At 34.0% G+C, this 16785-nt stretch overlaps 2 protein-coding genes and 1 long non-coding RNA gene across 6 annotated transcripts; 1 reads left to right on the forward strand and 2 right to left on the reverse strand.

Moving 5' to 3' along the window:
- Window positions 1-3942: 3942 nt before the first annotated feature.
- Window positions 3943-5133, reverse strand: LOC140053319 (uncharacterized). Its single transcript, XR_011846186.1, has 2 exons — window positions 4829-5133; window positions 3943-4369 (listed from the first exon to the last, which is right to left on the reverse strand). It is a non-coding gene; the product is annotated as an uncharacterized lncRNA (long non-coding RNA).
- A 272-nt stretch (window positions 5134-5405) lies between these two features.
- LOC140053330 (uncharacterized) lies at window positions 5406-7126 on the forward strand. 2 transcript variants are annotated; one of them, XM_072098481.1, is made up of 2 exons: window positions 5406-5486; window positions 5727-7126. In XM_072098481.1, the coding sequence occupies exons 1-2, from the start codon at window positions 5443-5445 to the stop codon at window positions 6493-6495; spliced, it is 813 nt and encodes a 270-aa protein (XP_071954582.1). In that variant the 5' UTR covers window positions 5406-5442; the 3' UTR covers window positions 6496-7126. The 2 variants fall into 2 exon arrangements, 1 of the variants encoding a protein (XP_071954582.1); XR_011846207.1 differs by having other exon boundaries at window positions 5439-5542.
- Window positions 7127-9431: 2305 nt separating this feature from the next.
- LOC140045668 (uncharacterized) lies at window positions 9432-13806 on the reverse strand. 3 transcript variants are annotated; one of them, XM_072090560.1, is made up of 4 exons: window positions 13304-13806; window positions 11807-12083; window positions 11213-11324; window positions 9432-10676 (listed from the first exon to the last, which is right to left on the reverse strand). In XM_072090560.1, exons 2-4 carry the CDS (start codon window positions 12006-12008, stop codon window positions 10457-10459), a joined length of 534 nt encoding a protein of 177 aa, XP_071946661.1. In that variant the 5' UTR covers window positions 12009-12083; window positions 13304-13806; the 3' UTR covers window positions 9432-10456. The 3 variants fall into 3 exon arrangements, with proteins under 3 accessions (XP_071946661.1, XP_071946660.1, XP_071946659.1); XM_072090559.1 differs by having other exon boundaries at window positions 11807-12187; XM_072090558.1 differs by lacking the exon at window positions 13304-13806 and having other exon boundaries at window positions 11807-12928.
- Window positions 13807-16785: the final 2979 nt, after the last annotated feature.

Raw genomic sequence — 16785 nt, forward strand, 5'->3', positions numbered from 1 at the left:
GTGGGCCTGGCTAAAGTTAAAAATGTGTAAATATTAGCGGTCCGGTTCGATCTTCGTTATTTTATTTTCAACATTAACGATTTTAAACTCAACGCAACTTAACGATCGACAGGAAAACAGGCTTTAAAGGGGGATTATGGGTTTAAAATTGCTTTTAAATATCGTTTATTTATTAAATAAAAAATATTATAACAATATAGACATGTCAGAATGAAGAAATAATAACGAGAAATTAAAAAAATAAAATTTCATATACATTTTAGGGTAAATTCATGGAAAGTCTGTTTTTCAGCAGCTTAGGGAAGCTCATTAATATTCATGAGATATTCACAAAACACGTCATCAGTGGATTCCAAACTCGCGACGTCATGTACGTTGTGTTTGTTACATCTCTCTCCCCTGTCAAACGACTATGGGGCGCCATAAGCAGCAAAAGTGTGTAGCTGAAAAATGTATGTGTACATTTAAAATGTGTGTGTGTGTAATTGCAAAATGTATTTGTAAACCTAAAAATGTGTGTGTATTTGTAAAATGCATGTTTGTAATTGTAAAACGTAGTTGTACATTTGTAAAATGTAGTTGTACACTTTTAAAATGTAGTTGTACACTTTTAAAATGTAGTTGTACACTTTTAAAATGTAGTTGTAACAAGGAATGTATACTTGTAACGCTTGGTTAGAGATCTCTAATCAAGCGTGAAGACCATACCATTTCTCGAGAGGGGTATACCATGGAAAATGGCTATCTGACCGGCGGCCGGCCGCCGATGGTATATTTATTTCCTTTTTATCGTTATAGCATTGGCGTTTTGGGAGTTTTGATTATATTGAAAAGCGACGGCGAAACACTGTTGTCGGTCGTCTACTAAATTATATAATAACTAGGCCTAGGCGTGGCCGGACTATACTAAATCACTAAGGGTGGTAGGTATGTATAACAATACAATATTTAGGCTAGACCTCGCGCCTATAAATAAAGACCCAATTCCGTTATTAAAAGAAAAGAATGAAACAGCTAGCCTACTAGTAACGGGAGTAACTACTACTACTAGCCTAGGCTCTAGCTAGGCTATACTAGGCCTAGAGGCCTAGCCTGTGTAGTATAGTAGAAGTAGGGCCCGGGCCTAGACCTAAACCTAGGCTAGGCTAGCTAGGCCTAGCCTACTAGCCAGTAGGCCTAAAGCCCTGGGCCTATTATTAGTAGGGCTAGGCTTATATAGGCTAGCTCTCAATCAAGGAGCCTACTAAACTAACCAAAGACCTCTAGGCTTATGCCCACTAACTACTAAGCTAGCTAGGCTAGGCCTACCTCTTGCCTACCTAGCAGGCCTATAGGCTAGGTCTTTACTAGCTAGGCATTGTTAGCTATAGTAGGCAGGCCTAGACTACTAGGCCCTAGTCCTTCTACTACTAGCCTTCTAGGCCTATAGGCCCTAGTAGGCTAGTACTAGCCTATAATAAATAATAGCCTCCCTGGAGACCATAGACTCGCGGGCCTAGTAGTAGTACTAGTAGGCCTACTAAAGGCCCTAGCCTAGGCTAGCTAGCTAATAATAATTCTTATTTCAAATCAAATTTTAAGAATTAATTTGTACATATTTTTATTTCAGAACAGGCATTTACCATGGATTTGCTGCAAATTATCAGAGAATTACCAGGAACTTTATGCCAGGCGCAAAGAGGTCTTATATCTGACAATATTAATGTGCTTGAAAACTGGCATCTTAGGATTGAGAAGTTAAACATTTTATTTAATATTGTTTTAAGAAGGTTACAAGAGAGTGATGTTCCTCTAGATACCATTGAACAATTTGTTATACTTTCTACTGAATTAAATTCTATTTTTGCCTCATATGATGAAAGAATAAACGGAAATCATGATCATCATAGGTGGTTTGCATCGCATCAAACTGAACAAACATCTAATGGGCGACCAAGGATTATAGTTAATAAAGAGAATATTGAAGAACTATTTGAAATAGTTCATAGTTGGAAAATTGTTGCACATCAATTAGCGATTTCTGTTGATACACTTCGAAGAAGAAGAAGATTATATGGTTTGCCCGTTTCCCAGCCTAACTCTACTAGAAACTACTATTCAAATATTTCAAGAGATCAGCTTTTAAATGAAGAATATTGATTTTATTGCCTGATGCTGGAGAAAAATTAATTATTGGTGGATTAAGAAGAAGGCGTATACAGTACATGTTCAGAGAAGTCTAATTCGGGATGCTATAATGGAGGTTGACCCAATCAATAGATCATTAAAGATCATGGAACATGGTATTTGATGTTTATGTAAAATAGTAGTATTATAGTTGTTCTCCTTGATGGATATTAAACAGACAATAAATTAAAAGTTTTCAGGACATAATTAAAGTGTTTTCTGCTATTTCGCGCAACTGCTCTCAGTTCACGACTATTCGGGTTTTTTCGGCATTTTCCGGTAACCTCTGATAGTGACGTCATAAGATGAAGAAACTTTTTCGCCCGCCTGAGCTGTACTGTACAAACTAGGATGTCAACACGTATTGCGTATGATTTTGACAGTTCTTCGTCAGAGGAATTAGAAGAGGAAACATTGATAGTGGAATGCGAAACTGAGGAGAATGAAGGAGAAACTATTTTGTTTAACAATCGAAATATTGAATGGAATGTCGATGAAATTAATTCGGCCGTACATGTACGAGCCCGGTTGTAGTTCTGACGATTCTTCATTCATCATCAGAAGATGGCGACGGTGACCGTCACCTTAGTAGGCCTAGGCCTAGGCCTACCTACAATTCAAGCAGAGAATATTCAACTTCAAACCCAGTTATTAAATTGGTTAGTAGTACTATCTCTTTTATTAAAAATTAATGTATAACTTTATTGTATAATTAACAATTCCCTAGTAGATAACTACGATATTCTTCCGTCATGCCAGTGTGTGTATTGTGGCTTAGTTAGGCCTAGATAGAGGCTAGGCCCTACTACTGTACTTTACTCCAATTCATGCGGCTAGCCCTCTCACCGGCGACGGTCGGCTATCGTCTATAAGCCTACGGCCTAGATTGAATTTTTTTAACGAAATAAAGATTAGGCTAAATTGAATCGTAGAAAGCAAAAATGTACATTACGGTATTAGACTGACCATTTTATTTAACAAATTTGCACTTTGTTGTTTGAAATAGGCCTAGGGTAGGCCTAGATAGATAGGCCCACCCCTAAGGCTAGCCAAGATGCAGATTTATTTTCCTATTTCACACACAATACATTAAATTAATCATTAATAATCACTAAAACTTTAAAAATATTTAATATAGCGCCCTATAAATTGTGACATCTCAGAATATTGTAGCGCTCTAGAGCGCTACAATATTATTTATTATTACAAAATATTTTTGTTTTTATAAAACAGGTGTGATTGTGGCCATTGCCAGATGCTACCCACGTATCGCGAATGTCGATGTTGCCAGGAAGTAGGCCCTATTATTTATTAATCATAGGCTGGAGGAAGGTCAGACAATTTACAATACGGAGAAGCCTACATATGCATCACTGAACATCCTGGATTCACTGCTGCCTGTTTGAATTTGCATGTGTTGGAAATTGCATGGCTGCATTACCACCAACAGTACGACACACCTGTTGAAGCCTCAAAACATGAACGTCTGAGACATATTGCGTACCGGCAACTCGCCAGATGGTGTTGGGGGTTTTTGGGCCGAAACCTAAGGGTAGTCTTACCATCATGTGCCGTTTCCTGCATAAGAGCCCACTTCCCACCACCAGGTATGGAAGATGATTTCCAGTTTGCTGGATTTTTGGATTGAGTAAACATTTAGCACCAACTTGTATTGAGATTACAATTAACCACATACAATTATTTACTGTACTTCATAAAGGAAAGTATTGTACACTGTATCTGATAGAAATAAAATGATCACATAGAAATAAAATATACATTTCTCTGACACAATTTATTAAAAAATTATGCACACAAGTGATTATTTTGTTTATAAAACTGTTGGCTCTGGATTGTGGCGCTGTATCCACATAAACAAATGGCTTTTAATCTTTCACTAAAAAAACGAAATAATGATTTATAATAAAAAGCATGATGGAATGTATCTCATTTCTTGGAGTATGTATTATACTTCTTATTTGAAGTTGATCAGTGGACCTTTTGGCTGCTGATTTATTTACTGCATAATTTTTGCCTTAGTTGTTCACATTTGGAAATCTTGTGAAGTGGTTGGCAATAGCGGTCTCTTTGTCGGGGCGTTCAAATCCTGAACAGAGTTGGGGTGGCGCATCAACAACATCAACATCTTCTGCTGTCCCTTCAACAATGCTCATTACCTCCAAGATGAGGTCATCCACATACCCTGCGAAATAATAATACGGTACTGTAAGAACAAAATCATTTGTAAAAGTACAATAAGATTTACCTATAATTTATAATTTGACTTTTCTAAAGCAAATTTCAAATGGTTCAATTTTTGTTCAAATCAATAGAGAATATAGTGCAATCTGTCATGCAACTTACAAATTATTGCAGTCAGCTTGTGCACAAGCTTTATTTTTATGAGGGCAGAACAACTCCCCACCTGAACTATTATGCTGGGGCTTTCAACACAGTACTACTAGCCTAGGCCCTTTGTGTTGCTGATTTTAAAACCGAATTAATCACCTAGGCCTACTACTCTACTATACTAGAAAGAAGTACTACCTAGGCCTACCTTTTATTTAGTTAATCGACGACACAACAACTTTAGTTTTACTAATTTTTTTATTGTGTTTAAAAACACGATAATAATGCATTCGTATAACTGACTGTAACTAACCATTCCAAAGTTTGGGTCCGTAATTGAAAATGTAAACCTAGGCTTAGGACCATGTATTGTTGGTCTGGTCAATTTCCCCACGACGTTCTTCGCCGCCTTCGCGTTGGTCCGCCTCGCCTTCAGAATCGGTGAGATCGGGCTCTCATATAGGCCTACGGTTGAATTAATTGCATTCAATAACACTTTCTTGCGTATCCATAACGTCGTCTCCTTCATCTTCATCAATTTCGAATTCATAATGGATAGTTTCCTCTTCAAAATCAGACTCCGAACTGTCGAGATCGTACACAATGCGTGTTGACATCTTGCCGATACAGTACAGTTTGTATACAAAGAGAGATGCGTCGCGACCAGGGCAGTGCAGTGTGTTCATCTTATGACGTCACGATTTATCGCCTTGGATTTCCTGCTTCCAAATTCGACTTCGGAGATATAAACTCCGATGTATGTAAATCATAAAAAAATCATAATTTACGCTTATAGAATTTATTTTATCAAAACGTACTAATAAAATCAACATATTCAGACCCAAATCAGCCAAAAAACGTTATACATCAAATACCATGTTCCATGATCTTTAAGGCGAACCAGATCTGTTATAAGAAGAGTTTACAATGTTGCAAGTCCAAATAGTTTATGTTAAGGATTACAGTATACGGTAGATGTTTTTACTAACAATAATAAATACAGTATATTTAGCAGATTTAAAAAAAAGTATGAACTTTTTTAAGATGTGAATAATAAGTTGCCCATAATACTTATTTGCATGAATTATTGTTGAGGTACTGTACATATAATTGATAAGAAAATATACACATGTAACATTAACAATGTACGTCAGTACAAAAAGTTTATTATGCATGATTCAAGAGAGTAGCCAATTTGTTTTGTTTTACAGGCACATCGATGGCCATCATAAGTTAATTTGCTTGAACTTTGTCATATTAGGAGGCATTGATGGATATTCACGCAAGATTGTTTATCTTAGATGTTGCACAAATAACAAAGCAGAGAGTGTTCTTCAGCTATTTCAAGAAGCTGTTGGACAGCATGGTTTACCATCACGAGTCAGATCTGATAAAGGAGGCGAGAATGTATTGGTGGCTCGCTTTATGTTAAGCAATAGAGGCTTAAATCGTGGCAGCCATATAACAGGTTCATCAGTTCACAATCAAAGAATTGAAAGGCTGTGGCTGGATGTCAAACAAACTGTTGTTAAACAATTTCAAGGTATATTTAACTACATGGAAAATTTGGGAATTCTTGATCCCTTAAACCAGATTCATATTTATTGCCTTCATTCGGTATTTTTAAGTCTCATTAATGATTCATTAAGAGAGATGGAAGGCAATTGGAATGACCATCCCATGAGTAGCGAACATAATCTTTCACCGAATCAACTTTGGCATATGGGATTAAATGCTTATGCATTTACCAATCCTGAAGAATATCAAGATCTAATTCACAATGGAATTGATGAAGATGGGCCACAAGCTGTTGATGACAACAATAATGAACAGATTGTTGTTCCATATATACAATTGCCATTAACCAACAACCAAGAACAATTTATTAAATCATATGCACTAGGTGCTAATAAAGCAGATGTTGACCAATGTATAGACATTTATGTCAATTTAGTTCATATAGTGGAAGGCATGATGTAAACCCCTAAACAACCATTTAGTAACTATCTCCGATCAGTGATAGTAAACAACCCTAGAAATTAACAAACATTGATTCTAATGAGACTTTTCACCGGTTTCCGTAGGACCACTAGAGTCTGGTTTTCTTTTTTGAAAAAATATAATACTACTGTAGCACAAATACAACTTTGTGCAATGGGTAATTTAAATTTACTTTCTATGGACGAGAGAGTTAGTTTTTCTAATATTTATTATAATAATTTTCTCTGTGTATGGTAAGATATTCCAAAAGAACATTCTTTATTATTTTCAACATATTTGCGACAGCTCTCCAATGTTATATTAAGCAGCTTTTTTCTGTACACATGAAACATTTTAACTGTAAATAAATTTTTTGTTGTTGCTTTAATCTATTGTTTAGTTTTATTTTATATTATAATTTATATTGTTTGAGGTGTAGCATACGATTGGATAGTGCTTTGCACTCATAACAATCCTCAGGTGTTTATTTAAATAAATACAGTAACATGATTTTTAACAGTTTTTTGGTGTAAAAACTCAAATTTTTATGATAGCTATATTAATAACGTACAGTAAACACAGAGCCTTCAAACAAAAGTTAGAGCTGAGCTCATCTAAACTCAATTGTACTGTGGCTAGAAACTTATACATAAATAAATTTATATTAACAAAATTTGAATGACATGATTTTTTTTTTAGTAAAAACTATATTTGTTGAATGTTACAGATTTCCCAATGCAAAACAAATACAGAGCTGATCCAAGCTATTTAAAATCGATTGTATTTTGGCTAGATTTGCAACATGCAATTTTAACAGGCAGGGGTGGTCGTAGAGGACTATTTTAAGGGTGTTGGCCAAGAAGAGTCCAGCCGCAAAACCACATATTTGGCCCATAGAGGAGCGATGCAAATTTTTTTTAATTACACCACTAGATGGCCGGAAATTAATTAATTAAATTTAATTAGCAATTATAATGAGTACAAATTATTTATTATCAAATCATAATTTTAAAAAGCTAAACAAAAAATAAGAGGCTGCTGCTATAAATATTTTGAGCAAAACGTTTAATTGTATTATTTTGAAATAAATGCTAAATAAGTCAGTAAAACCACAATTAGCAAAATTTATTTTCATTTATCCACTATAAACTGTATAAACAGTGTTGCCTAAACAACACTCCAGAAAAAAATATTGAAATTTGCAGAAAGAAGGAATTGCCCAGGCAACACCCCTGCGTCTACCCCTATTACCCACAAATTGATTTTTATTGCTTCTAAACAAATTTTCAATATAGATGTAAAAAAAACTAGAAATTAATTTAACTTTGACGAATTATTGTTGATCATTTTTATAATTTTATGGACATTAATATTTTTTAAACATGCACGTATGCGAACATACGATCGGAAAATGTTGATGTATGCCTTCCTATTATACGCTTATACTAGTGCTGAGTTGTGTATATTATATGCCATATACATTAAGTACAGTATATACTGTATATCTATATACCGTGTAGCATTGGTGAAATTACGGACAAACATCATGTTATCAAAATAAACTTGTGGATAACAATATCGAAAGATAATGAATTGAGCAATAAAATATAACAATTGGAAGAAAATTTGGCACGTAGAAGCGTGGTGCGCGCTCTTTAAAATTTGTATAACTTTGACGAAAGAGATGAAAAAACTACTTTTTAACTTCAACTGGCCATATGATAACGTTACAACATCCGATAGACCTAATTTTTAAATAAATTCATATCTACATTTTACAAGCTCTCATAATAAGTTATAAAAATCAAGGTCAACTTTATTTCAGAAGAGCTGCAAGGTATTCAAATATCCGTTGTAGGTGAAATTACGTAATCAGCGTTATTTAAATTTTTAGACATGATGAAATCGTCTAAATGGAAATGTTGGCAACTCATGAGTAACATAATTGGTTGCGGTAGAATATATTAAAAATTAAAAGAAAATCGATCACAGATAAGCGAGATGCCCTCTGTTCAATATGATTGTCTAAGATGAAACGAAAAAAATCCAATTTTTTTATTTATGTGGCCAAATGATGACATATAATTTTGTCTAATATGTACATGATGCATTCATAACTCCAACTCATTGGCTTCCACAATCAGTTTAAAAAAATTGGTAGTAAGCGTCCATTCTGAAGAGTTATATTTATATATTATAAGGCCTTATTTTTTACCGTTTTTGACACTTTTGTGCAATTAATGTGCGCATTTTGTCATTTTTTAACCTGCTCGTATAGCGTTATTTAAAGTCGGAATAGACTCAAATTTGGTGAATGTAATTTTGAGCTTTTTAAATTTTTAACGCGCGATTTCACTATTAATTTTTATTTTATTTGCTATTCTTTTTACCCTTGACATGCAGTTTATGTATAGTGAATTTTATTGACATGTGATTACAAGTAATATAGAGATATGATCGATAATGTGATTTCACAAAATTGCGTATAAATTACGTCACAGATGAGTGAACTTTTTGAGATAATTGTTACACAAAATAGTGTACAGAAACAATAAAAAGAAAAAAAATAACAATAAAGATTTCATACAATAATAATAGATAATCATTTTATTCTAAATGATCACCTAAAAATATAATTACACACGTACATGATTCGTATAGTATACTAATAATATTATTTGTCGCATCAACTTCCAAAATTGACCTTTGTGACATTGTTTTTGCAGCGGTATACTTTCAATAAGTTCAAACAAACAACAAAATAAGACAGACTCAAAAATACTTTTAATGCAGTGTTTAGTTGTTTCAAATACAATCACAAACTTTAAAAAGTATGCAAAACTCCATGAAGGTACCATACAGTACTATAAATACGTTATAAAATCAGTTTTTAATCTAATAACAACAAGAAGCGTGTTAAGTAAAATTTCTGTGGAATTATTTAACATACCCATAAGTGCAAAGAAATAGCTTATTATAGAGGCTGTTCTTTTATTCTAAACCAAATTTTTTTTTTTAAATAGAAATGAATCCTTTGGTTTATAAGTAACCCAAACATTACCAAAGTATAGTTTATATGAATTTCAAGTATAAAAGTACAAGAAAAAAAATGTGGTACATGGTATTAAATGAATGAAAGTAACAAGCATTGAAGATATTTAACATGAAATTATCTTTATACATTTAAGATGTAGTAGAAAATCAATTTCTATACATACAAATCAAGTATTGAAGTCTGACATAAATGAGCAATTCATAATATGATTTTTAGGGAAAAAAACTCTCAATATTATATAATTATTTAAATGTGATTTAAGAATAAAACCCTCCATCATTAAAACATTCATGTAACTATGTTAAAACTGGTGTTCAAAATATAACTACCACTGTATGTGATAAAAATAACTTTATGATTGTGTTTCCCAACAATAATATTAAACAAAAATTGTAAAAAAAAAATGTAGCCACTAATTGCAAAATATTTTTTTTTTAAATTGGAATTAAGACTTTGAATTAAGCTTGATTAAAACAATAAAAACATATTAACAATAACAAAACTGAATGTCATTATTGTATTAAACATGTTAGCACTTAATTACTAACATTTTAAAGCTATCATTGCTACAATAAAAACTAAATTGTCTAAAGTCTGAATGCTCAAGCATTCAAAGAAACATAACAATTGAATAAGATCAGCTATCAACAACATTTTTGGTTTGAGAAAAGAACTGTGTAAAGCTGGTACAAAATTTTAGCATACATGTTAATTCTTGGCATGACATCTCATTAATTGCTTCCCGTAACCACTCTTTCTCTTTATGAACATTCTCCAGAGTATCCCACTCTACTATGTCTACCATCAACTCGGGTGTCATATCCACATGTTTCATTAGGAAAATAGAACACATTTCATTGCATCTTTCAATGAATGGCATAAGTTCTGTATACTGAAGGCCATCTCTTATGCTTCAGTATCACTTTCTTTTGCATCAGATGTAGGACTAAGAGGTAATAAATAGTCACTAATGTTACTGTTAGTTGTACTAACAATATCTCGGGAAGGCAACAAGTACACCCTCTTGTTTCCATATAAACGATGCAAAAGCTGTGCATTCCTTTCTTGATCATCAGTTAAACGTAGTTTAGTTAATCGTGAACCCATTCCAATCATAAACTCAAACCTAGAAGATATAATTTATAAAATGTAGATGACAAAATGTTATGTTATTTACTGAAGGGAGGTGAAAGCTGTACACAAGGCATTCTTTTTTTTCTGACTTAAAACACTCAGCACCTAAATATCAAGGTACAGTTCATTTATTATTATAGTTATTTATTAAAAACATTCAGAATATGTACTGGTGTGTATATTGTAATGACCAATCAAAAATTATTCTGATCTTAACTGTACATCATATCATTGCACACAGGTTAACAAACTTCTTATGTTGGTACTATCACATTATATTGAAAGCTCAAAGTTAAGATTTTGCAAGGCATTTTGTTTAATCTTTTGAAGATGAAAAGGAAGCTGGAATATTGTTTCTATGAATCAGTCATGCTTGTAACCAATCAGAATCCCACTTTCGCTGAGCAAAAACTTATTCAAAATATTTTTTTGCAAATCAAACATTGCTTGTAAACTAAATTTAACATTTTAGTTTTCACTACAGTTACAGTACTTTATTTTAAATTTAAATAAATCAAAAGAACTTACTTATTTGGATCACTTTCAATTTCCAATATATCTGAAAACATATTTTCCAATTTTTTGTAAACTTCTTTTGCTGTCATGCATTGTTCTAGTTCAACATGATGATAAACATGACCTGTAGTGTTAAAAGTAAATTTCATGATACATAATCAGTAAATATGATTTCTCATGTAGACAAAAACAAAAATAGGCCATGTTGAACCTTGAAAATGTTTATCAACTTTCAAAAGATTGAAAAAAAAAATCAATTTATTTTTTAGTCAAGACAGTGTTCTATACTTTTTATATATTTATTCATGAATTGAGGAATTTTGTTTAAAAAAGTTCATTACTTAAATGTTTAGACTATAAATACATTTTTTTTAAGTGAATGTGCCAAAAAAGTTTCTGAAACAAAAATTGGTAAGAACAATATTTTTAGTCGCGTGTACGCGACTCTATAGTTCACTATGTCGGTCGGTCGGTCTGTCTGTTGGTCCGGTATCACTATGCGTTTTAGCACGCGACTTATGGCTGTTGGCCTTGTTTTTATTAGTATTGAATAAAAAAACTGAAATACATAGTAGATTAGGATAATAATCATAATAAATAACTAACCTTTTTCATCTAGTTTTCCATAGTAATTTGCCCTGGGTATTTGATCGCTTTGTGATGTATCCAATAAATTGACTTCTTTTAAGTAGAAGTAATTTTGGTTTTGCCTAGAATTAGAGCATGAACGAGACCTTGAATTATCTTGTGTTCTTCTTCTGGTGGTATTTCTTGATCTTGTTGATGGTGTGGTAAATAAACTATTCATTTCACTATTTAGATCTTGGTGTGGTCTTCTTGCAGTATTTCTATGTGCTTGAGGTTGAGCATTTGGAGTTACATTCTGAATGATTGTTAAAAAATTGTCATTTGATAGTAGGGATTTGGTTAAATTATCTATATCAGTTGTTGAAAGCGATGCCATGGTTTTATTTTTACAGTAGTTATCTGAAACAAAACAAATTATTATTAATAATTAAATTCATCAATACAGATACAGTACTGAATTAACTATCCTACTACACAGTACTAGTGGTGAAGCTCATATTTTGTTACCTCCGCCAAGGAGGTTATGTTTTCACCCCTGTATGTTTGGGTGCGTGGGTGCGCGTGTGTGTGTGTGTTTGTGTGTGTGTCTGTGAACAGCCTGAAGGCCACAGTTTTTAACCGATTCCCACCAAATTTGGACACAATGATCTATGCCCCAAAAGCTCGGACGAAAAAAAAAATATATAAAAATAAAAAAAACTCTCAGCGGGATTTGAACCAGGGACCTTAACTGTGAGAGGCTGGATACATAACCATTACACCAAACTCTCATCCACAACTTTGTAGTGTGCAGTTAGCCTATTTACACTTTAGAACTAATAAAAAAAAAGTTTTAAAAAAAACATTTTCGGAGGGAATTTTATGTAGGGGAATTTTACAGTAGGCGGAGGTTTGTACTCTCGGAGTACCCTCTAGTTTAGATATATTTTAAAGGATTATTCTACATTACAAGAAGAAGAATAGAATATCGCATTTTGTTATTTCAGTAGTAAAATATTGATTGTTTTACCCAGGTCTAGTAGGGCTAGCTTACAACTAGCTGGGCTACTACTACTAGGCTAGGCCATACCCTGCAGGTTTGGCTAGCCTAACACCAGCCCTACTGCTGTTATCAACTCCAAATGTGTTATTACTAACTATATCATGAATAGCAAATCTTGGATTTAGGCTTTAAGTAGGCCTCATAAGTAGGCTCACGTCTGACCCTTTAATAAAACGTATAAACAAATAAATCCTTTTTTAAATTGATGACAGGTACAGTAAACGCTGACACTTAAGCTGCGTGATGTAGGCATTTATTAGCTAGTTTATGCGGTTTGCCTAGTTAGGCCTAGGCGGCGCCTATCTATATAATAGGCCTATGCCTCTTGGCCTACTAGTAGACTAGCTAGGCTAGCTAGGCCCTGTACTGTTGTAGCTGTACTAGGCTAGGCCTAGTAGTACAGTAGGCCCTATACTGGTTTACAGCTCTAAGGAATGGGCTACTTACATACTGTACTGTGTAGGCCTGCCTACCTCAACAATAGGATGACACTGACAGTTGACTATAGTATAGATAGCCCTAATCAACGATTAAAAGAAGTATGGGTATGCATTCCAGATTCCATCCAAACATGTGGTGCATGCTCGTCTCACTTGCTGAATACCATGAGGGTGCGTAGAGGTTATTCGAAGGCGGTGGCAGGCCGCCGGTCATCTAGCCATTCTAGACGATAAACCCCTTTCGAGAAATGGTATGGTCTTCACGCTTGATTAGAGATCTCTAACCAAGCGTTACAAGTGTACATTCCTTGTTACAACTACATTTTAAAAGTGTACAACTACATTTTAAAAGTGTACAACTACATTTTAAAAGTGTACAACTACATTTTACAAATGTACAACTACGTTTTACAATTACAAACATGCATTTTACAAATACACACACATTTTTAGGTTTACAAATACATTTTGCAATTACACACACACACATTTTAAATGTACACATACATTTTTCAGCTACACACTTTTGCTGCTTATGGCGCCCCATAAACGACGACCACCCGATCATTGTGAAATACATTTTTTGTAGATTTTCTAAGCTAGGCCTAAAGTGTAATAATAACAGTAGTAGCATATATTTATTTGACATTTAATGAAATACAAATTTAGTACAGATTACGGAGTCATAATATACTATTTTTATACCTCGAATAGTACAGATCGTATTATCGGCTTCACGTACTAGGCTAGGCCTAGCCTAAATCATTTTTTTTCATGGGTGAGAGCCATTCTGACTAGGGATTAAAACGCTAAAACATTGGGGCCCGCGGGCCTAGCTAGCCTACTACTAAACGATTGGCCCACTACTAAACGATTGGCCCATAAATAACAAAACTCAGTGGATTCCAAACCCATCCTATCAACCAAACTCCAATATCGCCGTCCGCACGTATGGTGTCCCGATCGTCTAAGTAGGCCTAAAATAGGCCTAGGCCTAGTTTACTCTCCAAAAAAAGCGGATACTACTGCATCAAGCAAGTAGACCAGGTACTAGGTATAGCCGATCCGGCCCAGTTAAAAATTGAGCTAGCTAGTGTAGTAGACCCTATGCGAATTGATACTACCAGGCCTTTTACTAGGCTACACCTTCTTAAAATTAGCAATACTTATGTTTACAAATATTCCAACTCTCTCATTCGAGCTATATTATCTATACCATTCCGGTAGGTCGAGTCGACCTTCAATCAAATACTGTACATCGTTCATGTTGTAATTATAGACGGGGTATACTCGACCCGACCAGTTTGGTATTGTATACTGTATCTGCTTATCACGTGACGATGCCAGGCATGGGCAGGTAGAGCAGGGAGTTGTTATTAGAAACTCCCTGGGTAGAGCACGTGTATCGTCGTCTCGCTCTCCTCTCGCTAAGCAGGAATGTATACGTTACGCTTCATTGATTTTGAAGGCTTTAAAGGGGGGTTCCGGGTTTAAAATGAATAGTAAACTAGACATGAAACTCGTCACTTTGACGAGTTAGTTATCCGCACGACAGATGCCACGTGCACGTCATACGTTAAAAACTATAATAAGAGGTGGTCCTGTATTTTCGCCTTGTATTATAATTATACAGTACACTGTGTATAAAAGGAGACATTAATTCTACATGATACAGAGGGCGGCAAACAACAATTTGCTCACATCAGAGACTATGCTGGTGTACATTGTACTACTGTATATTATATGACATATTAACTGAATTATGGGACCTGCCTTTAATTCAAATATTTAACATGATGACGTCATAAAAAAAACAACACAACGATAGCAATTTCTGAAGAAAATTATCTTAGAAACAACATATTAACGTGTAGAAGAAATTTGAATACGTAAAATGTTGGTGCGCGCACATTTAAATGTGATGAACTATTACGCAAAATATGAAAATATGACTTTTTTTATTCAACTGGCAATATGATGACGTCACAACATCCGATTGGCAAAATGTTTACATGAATTCGTATCTACAATCCTATAGCTTCCAGAAAACGTTTTAATCGTGATTATCACATTTTATTCTTACGAGCCAATACAGATTAAAATTTACTGTAAAGATGAAATTAATGACCCAAGTAATTAAAATTTTTAGGCATGATGACGTTATAAAAATTTAAATATTTTTATCTCATGCTAAAGAAAGTTGATTGACCTAGACAATATATAAATATAGGAGAAAAAGGAATACAGATAAGCGTGATGCGCTCCATTGAATGTGATGAGCAATAACGAAACAGACAAAAATCCTATATTTTACATTCGTGTGGCCATACGATTACGTCACAATGTTTTTTTAGCCTTATCGATGCATGATCCGATATCTGCAACTCATCAACTTCTAGATTTTGTAATAAAAATAAACGGTTCACGGTTTACTTTAGAAACTATGACTGTTTAAAAAAAGACATTATTTTGATGATTTTTTAAGCTTTTTCATAAAAAACGCGCACAAATTGTCTAATTCAACGTGTTCGTATGGCGTTATTTAAACTGGAAAAGGTCTAAATTGTTTTCAAAATTACTAGGAAAGGCTTGAAAAATATAATTCAAGAGAAAAAAATATGTTTTTATCGCTACGTGCGCACCGCGTGCGTAAAAAATTGCGCGCCCGTGGGAATTTTTGACATGCTCAAAATGACATGAAACGCGTAAAAAGTTGATTAGAAATTAATTTTGCGCATTTTGAAATTTTAAATGCGCGTGGGCGCGTAACTTCTTGTGAAACATGCCATTTTTAATCCGTAGAAAGTTTGCCCCTGATATGACTTAAATTTTGGCAAAGTGTCAATACTAAATGACTTTTGGTTTTTAATCTATGATCAATCATTGAAATTCATAAAATTGCGCGTAAGTCACGTTGCGCAACTATGACGTCATTAAAAAATAGGAGGTGCACAACTTCACGTAAATGCCCATATGTTGTCAAAGTTATGAAATGTTATGTTTACACATTTTAGAGAAACGCGACTCACAAAAAGGAAGGAAGGAAAGAAGAACTAGACATGTAACTCGTCACTTTGACGAGTTAGTTATCCGCACCACAAACGCCACGTGCACTTTATACGTTGGAATATTGCACACAGAAAAAGATTATGGCATTTATGACCTGACCTGAAGAATATGATATGTTGTTATTGCTGAATTCTGTTATTTTGTGTCATATAGTATACACAGTATAATCTGTATACATATTACATACAGTGTAGAATAGGTGAAATGACTGGACCCGCCATTTCTTCCAATTTTTAACATGGTGACGGTATCAAAATGAAACACTAAGATAGCAATTTCAGAAGGAAATTATCTCGGCAACAACATATTAACGTGTAGAAAAAATTTAAATACGTAAAATATTGATGCGCGCTTTTTGAAATGTAATGAATTATGACGCAAAAGATGAAAATACGACTTTTTTATTTAACTGGTCATATGATGACGTCACAACATCCGATTGGCAA

Source organism: Antedon mediterranea, chromosome 1 (assembly GCF_964355755.1).
Source record: "Antedon mediterranea chromosome 1, ecAntMedi1.1, whole genome shotgun sequence".
Taxonomy (NCBI): Eukaryota; Metazoa; Echinodermata; class Crinoidea; order Comatulida; family Antedonidae; genus Antedon; species Antedon mediterranea.